At 40.9% G+C, this 6,406-nt stretch overlaps 1 protein-coding gene across 1 annotated transcript; it reads right to left on the minus strand.

The window, feature by feature from the left end:
- Positions 1 to 308: 308 nt before the first annotated feature.
- LOC139713198 (uncharacterized) lies at positions 309 to 5,676 on the minus strand. The gene is made up of 5 exons (XM_071624946.1): positions 5,618 to 5,676; positions 4,135 to 4,267; positions 2,804 to 2,888; positions 871 to 1,017; positions 309 to 689 (listed from the first exon to the last, which is right to left on the minus strand). Exons 2-5 carry the CDS (start codon positions 4,251 to 4,253, stop codon positions 309 to 311), a joined length of 732 nt encoding a protein of 243 aa, XP_071481047.1. The 5' UTR covers positions 4,254 to 4,267; positions 5,618 to 5,676.
- Positions 5,677 to 6,406: the final 730 nt, after the last annotated feature.

The raw sequence follows: 6,406 nt of genomic DNA on the forward strand, positions 1-6,406 counted from the left end.
TTAAAAGTAGTTTATATTTGCATGACGTAATCCAAGTCTCTCTGAGAGCCTATAGCACACACAAAAATATATATGGAATGAAGATTTTTAGCACTGTCTAGTTTCATGCACTAGAATACCCGACAACAACATACACAACAGCAAGGACAGTGCTGTAACAGTCATCTCGAACTTTACAAGGACACAAGAGAATGCATATTCTGATGTTCTCAGTCGAAATATAGTTCTAAATCCAATCTTTATGAAAGCATCAAATAAAATACATCTAGATTATTCAACACTCATTGACTCATGAGATGTATGAGCATCTATATTGCCGTCTCCTTGACAACTTTAACATCTGATGCGCAAGTGCCTGGTCTTGATCCGCGGCTGATCGCCTGGCTGTATGAAGGAAGACCTGCTGAGTCCGTTGGGTGAGACTCCAGCGCGTTGCCCGGGGTGATGGGCCTCAGGGGGGCGTGGGTGGCGAAGACGTCCTGCCGCTGCTCTGGGTCTGACTTGGAGTGGCGGTGGTGAGGGTGCTGGTGGTGAGGCTGGTGATGGTGATGGAGGGGCTGGTTGGAGTGGGCATGCCACAGGCCAGAGGGACTGGGGAGGTCTGTGTCATCACCGTGCATTGGTGGAGACGTCCTCTGCTGCTGTGAAAGCTGGGGCAGCTGCTTCGGCAATGGCTGGAGTCGAGACATCTGCAAATCAAGCAGTAGAGTACCTTGCAGGAGAAGATTCACTCCATTCAATCCATGCTAATCAAATCATCCAAGTCCTGTATACCAATTGGTAAATATATTACAAAACCTGGGGTTTTTACTACTACACTATTTCTCTTCCCCCTAAACTGGAAAATCTGCATGTAAGAAATCTTCTCACCTTATCAGAGCTTGGAGTCTGTGAAAGTTTTCGTAGGGATTTCTGACTCTTGATGTAATCTGGAGGAGACCGGCGATCCCAGTCACGGGCCTGGTAGATGGCCCGTTGGACCCCAATCCTGTCCTGAGCGTCCGTATTCAAGAATGACTGTGCAAGACATACAGCAAAGTGAAGCATTAGAATGTGGATTAACACAGTTTCATCTGTTTCGACTTCATAGGTAACATCTACATTGATTGTCATGCTTTCTTCTTTTTCAATCTTATATTTTTTGGCTTGCTTACACATCTGTTCCCAATGAATTCTCCCCTTCACTTATTCTGTAATGTATGGTGACCTTCTCGGTACAAGTATGAGAGTTATTCCATTTCCAAAGGAAAGTCACAGACAGCAACACAAACAGGCCAGACAGGCTATTTGAGACATATTGCAGGGGCCGCGGAACGTTTTTCAGTTTGGGGGGGCTGCGCAGCCCGGGCGCAGCCCGGGGGGAGGGGGTATCAAGGTCAACCCCCCCCCCCCCCCCCCCCCCCCCCCGCTTAGTGGGAGGGCGGCGGTTAGGCCTACTATGCGAGGGAGCCAAGCGACCGAGCCCGAGCGAGCGGAGGGAAGGGGGGGGGGAGGGTGTGGGAGGGGGGTGTTCCACCTCCCACGGTGAGAACTTTTTGCATTTTTATGTTGTTACACATTGTTAAATGGTGCAATTTGATGCATGTTTTCCGTCTTTTATCGGCTTGAAACGGCCCCACTTGTTTAAGGTATAGCAGGATATTTTGGTGTGGATTATTATTGAACAATTTGCCTTTAAAGTGGTAGCATATGAATATACTTCTTGTATAAATTTATTGTTACAATTAATTTCATGAATGTTGTCTGTTAAGCAATAAAACAGAAAAAGGCATGCTCACGAGATTGTATATACAAAAGGGATATTTCTCCTCCTACACGAAGGTGATTTTACATTTTCAGACCTGAAATTCAGCGATCTGGTGCAAACTTTTGGTGCAGTACTTGGATTTTTTTCTAGCTCCCCCAGCCCCCCCCCCCCCCTAAAAAAAAAAAAAAAATATTCATGGAAATAATTTAGATTTTGTTTCAGGAAAGTGTTAATACTAAATAGCAAAATCACGGCATTTAGCTCTTATTCTGCGTGTGCATCATCTGTGTGTATGTACAAAGTCTAATGAGGTAGAGGGGGAGGGTGTGGGAGGGGGATGCCCCCTCCCAATCGACGGAGCTTTTGCGTTTTTGAAATCAAGATAAAGCGATCTGAAGCACACTTTTTGTGAGAAATTCGGGTAATGTGATTTTCCCCCGATTTTTCCCCTTTCTTTCTTTTTTTTTTCTTTGATTTTTTTTTTCACGATCAAAAAGTGGGGGGGGGGGGCTACAGCCCCCCCAGCCCCCCCCCCCCTGCTTCCGCGGCCCCTGTATTGTATTATTGCATTGTCACAAAATGAAGTGTTTTACACTCGTCAGAACAGATCTCATTCAAACACACATACGCCGCACATCCAAACACACATAACAAATGCAGGCCTCTTCTGCAAAGCCACTCTGTCCACCTAGGATGTGATATGGCTTCACCTTTGATTATGAAATTGAGTAAAATATCTGAACACTTTACAAGCTATTCAACATGGCAGCAATGGTTAGAATTTTTATGAAAGTAATAAAAGAGGAGCCCACAAATGAAATGATGGTGTTAAAGGGAATATTACCTGAATGGAGAAATTTCTGATTGTGACAACTTCACCACCGTCATCTGACAGAAACCTTATGAATACATTGCCTGGTTGAAGGGAAATGGTCCTCTGAATTTCTCCTGTTTATATTTCTTGTATCACGTATATGTATACATCACGAATACTGAAAGACTGCTGACACACAGCAAATCAAGGATTTGCTCATGAATGGATGCATGAATTCTTACACTTACAGAAGTCTTTTTCTTCTTCTTCCGTTTATGCACCTCTCGCCACTGCTGATCTGTTGGGAAGCTGTTGTCCTTGGTTTTCCTAGTAAAACATAGACCAATGACAATTCAAATGTTAGACCATTCAATCTTTTAGCAGTATACTGTACATGTAATGCACTGCAAGTATGTTTTTCGGTTTCTTGTCAAAATTTTCATGCAGCAAAAATTCAATAGGGAATTGCTTACATTTTGGCAACATCGGAGGTATACTGAATAGAACCAAAGTAATGAGTTGAAACCTCACTGATACAGCGCATAGTACTTGCCACTGCTTACATTTTGGCAACATCGCAGGTACAATTAGGTAAAACTATTCCAGACAGACCATTTAAAATGGCTTATTTTAACATTCAGCTGGACACCATGTGGAAACAGAAATCATGCTGCGGCTTTATATTTACATGGGGAGTATTTGTACCACAACTACACAGTGTACAACATTGGCAAAGTTTTTGAAAACAAGCATGCTGACTTGCCCGTATATGCACACAATGTCCATTAATAGATAACTGATTATTTTGCATCTCTATGACTTTTCAAACTACATTCACACATGTACTATGTTGTGGAATCCTGACAGTTGCTTTAGTTGCTCATGTTAGGGCTAGTAAATTTCCTGTGAAGCACTAGTCCCATCCCTTGTGTGACAAGTGGGATTCCAATTCTGCTTTGCACTTCTTAGACACACTGTGTCATAATTAGGAACTATGAAATGACTGAGTGGAAGGAGCTCTCATCTGTCAGCTGATCAGAATGTAAGCACATTCTACTGACCATACGCTGTTTACATAATGTCAGACTAGGTTTGTCTGTGTGACACGAATGTGGTACTGCTTACAAATTTCATTCATCTGTGATGTGCTGTAAAACCAGAAATTTTCCTGTGCATAGAACTTTTGTGAATTTTCGCAAGGAGCCATGATTCAAGAAAGTAAAATGCATGCAAAAGTTTTCATGTACACAATGCATTGAATGCCAGTACAATGCCATACACCATCGTGGTTGGCCAGTCGCGAAAGTTTCAAAAGGCTGACTGCTCCCATTTGCGAAACTTTCATGCCACGAATATTTCTGGTTTTACAGTAATGTTAGACAGGGTGTACCTGTATGACACGGATGTGGTACCACTTACAGATTTCAATTACCGTTATCTCTAATATAGCTTTCCCATCACACAAACTATCATGCAAACTTTGTACAGATATCTCTAATATAGTTTTCCATCACACAAACTATCATGCAGACTTTGAAAACCACAGAGTAATGCAAATGTGTGTTCTTCTCACCAAGTGTGTGTATCGACAAGACTGACAGGTTTGGACTCAAAGGGACCCTCCTTCCTGAATGGGGCCTGCTTGCCTGTGGGTACTGGCAAGACCTCTGGGCCCGGGGCTGGAGCATCCATGACAGCATCAAATTCTTTGAGGACAGAATGCAAACATACGAATGCTCATGTAGGTGAAATGGTGACCGTAAAGAATTGTTCTTCTAGAGTGTTTTGTTACTTGAACAGGAGAACATTTCTGGACTGCCATATCACTTTATTCCTTGATCTCAGTAGTTATACATGTACAATAAATGGAGTGACGATGCTTGAACAAAATATTGTAAGAAATAAACTGTAACCCCAAAAACAACAACAAAAAGATGAAACAACAGCATATAAAGAAAAATGTATAAAATGTGACTGGATGCATCATACTTAAAGGGATCGTATAGTTTTGGTTGAGACCTAATTTCAGATTTCTAACATTTTTTGGTAAGATAATGAGAAACATCCTATGAAATATGAAAGAGCATGTAATTCTATGAGGAATTCAACGTTTATTTGATGAAAATTGGTTTCGAAATGGCTGAGATATTCTGATAAGTGTGGGACCCACACTTTATTACGATCGCTTTGTTTTACTTTGTTTTTGGATGTTTCAGTCACTCCAAACCTGATTTTCATCAAATAAACTTCGAACCCCTCTGAAAATGGTATGCTCTGTACTATTTCATAAGTGTTTTCTTGGTATCTCGCAAAAAGTTGAAAGCCTATTTCTCATCTCCACCAATACTGTACTATCCCTTTAACGTTTCAATAAGTTTCAATCAAACAAAATGTTGCAACAGCTCATCCCCCAAAATGCACTTCAGTATATTGCACAGTATTGCTCCTTTGATAACTTTAATTACACAAAGAAGTAAATGAACACCAAGGTATACTGTATACGCCGAATATTTCGTGAGGTTTTTATTTTCGCGAATTTCGCGAGTCAGATGCTATTCGCGAAATTAAAGACATGCAAAAATATTGACTCTGATCCCGATGTGAATGTGACGTATGCGTGTACACTTCTCCGTTCAGTACAGGAATTTAACCACTTGCGAAATCGTCAGGAATTCCCGATTCGTGAAAATTTAGCCTCGCGAAATATATGGCGTATACAGTATTGCGTATGTTGCAGTCGGCATATCTCCTCACATTTTAATGCTGTGCCCTGTTACGAGAAATAAAGACGGTGATGTCTTGTTTTGACAATTAAGGACTGCAAAGTATCAAACACGATATGAGCTTTGACAAAAAAACAACAACAAATTAACACTGGGAGAACTTTGCATGGAAATCTGACCATTATATAAAGTACAGACAGTCATAACAGCACGCATCGAAAAGAAAATGAATGTACTCATTAATTTTGCATCATTGCATATTCTGACCTTGATTACTGTGTGCACACTGCATGTACAGGTATGTATTCATGTAATTCAGCTTGAAGTGATTACCTATTGTTTGAATCTGCTGAGGCAGCTGTATTTTCCCTCTTCGCTCCTGAGATGCAGGGGAGGGGCTGCCTGGCCAACACTGTTACTATGGCGACCCTTGTCTCGCGGCATCAGTGCCGAGCTGGTTAAGTTGTGGCCCATGTAGGAAGAATCTATGTGCACATTGGCTTCTTCTGACTCATGTTGCTGTGGGATTGCGGTTAAACAAGCAAGGCAGGTGGTAATTCAATACTGTCTCGCATTGTTTCAAAGATTCCGACACTATTGATAGAGGTTTTGTTTAATTGCTGAAATGCAATTATTCCATAAGTCTCAAATCCTAATATATCTGACTGGTCATTATTTTGAACACATTCACCCAGGAATAACAATATCATTGTATCATTGGTATAATTCAAATGTTTTTATTATGGGTGTCGGAAATGAAAGAAAGTGAAACAAAATAACTACAGTATATGTTTTACACTTTCATAGAAGGAAAAACTGAACTTTCATCAGTTTTTTGTACATGATCAAAGGAAATCTGTGAGGTGATGACATCATCCGCTCACTCATTTGCATACCAACAGTCTGAAAAACGTCTTGCATAAGTCAGCAAAACTACACAATTTCATAATTTCCCTAATTTTTATACAATTTTAATCAAATTTTTCACTGCTGTGCTTATACAATTTTACTTTCTTTTCGAACAAATTTTTACTTGGTAACTGGTGCAGAATTTCCCCTGTAGTCTTCTCCAAGCTTTAAATTTTGATTAGAGAAGATTGCTCTTGCAGAAATTGACCTTGT

The sequence above is a fragment of the Diadema antillarum genome, unplaced genomic scaffold (assembly GCF_040938485.1).
Source record: "Diadema antillarum isolate AM-2024a unplaced genomic scaffold, OU_Dant_1.0 seq00001922_RagTag, whole genome shotgun sequence".
NCBI classification, from domain to species: Eukaryota; Metazoa; Echinodermata; class Echinoidea; order Diadematoida; family Diadematidae; genus Diadema; species Diadema antillarum.

Bases quoted from the DNA above. Each gene is read 5' to 3' on its own strand.
- LOC139713198 (XM_071624946.1), bottom strand. From the start codon at position 4,253: ATGGATGCTCCAGCCCCGGGCCCAGAGGTCTTGCCAGTACCCACAGGC. The intron at 2,889-4,134 runs GTGAGAAGAACA...ATGTTTTACTAG, and splicing joins CTTGTCGATACACACACTTG to GAAAACCAAGGACAACAGCT. The intron at 690-870 runs GTGAGAAGATTT...CTTGATTTGCAG, and splicing joins AGACTCCAAGCTCTGATAAG to ATGTCTCGACTCCAGCCATT.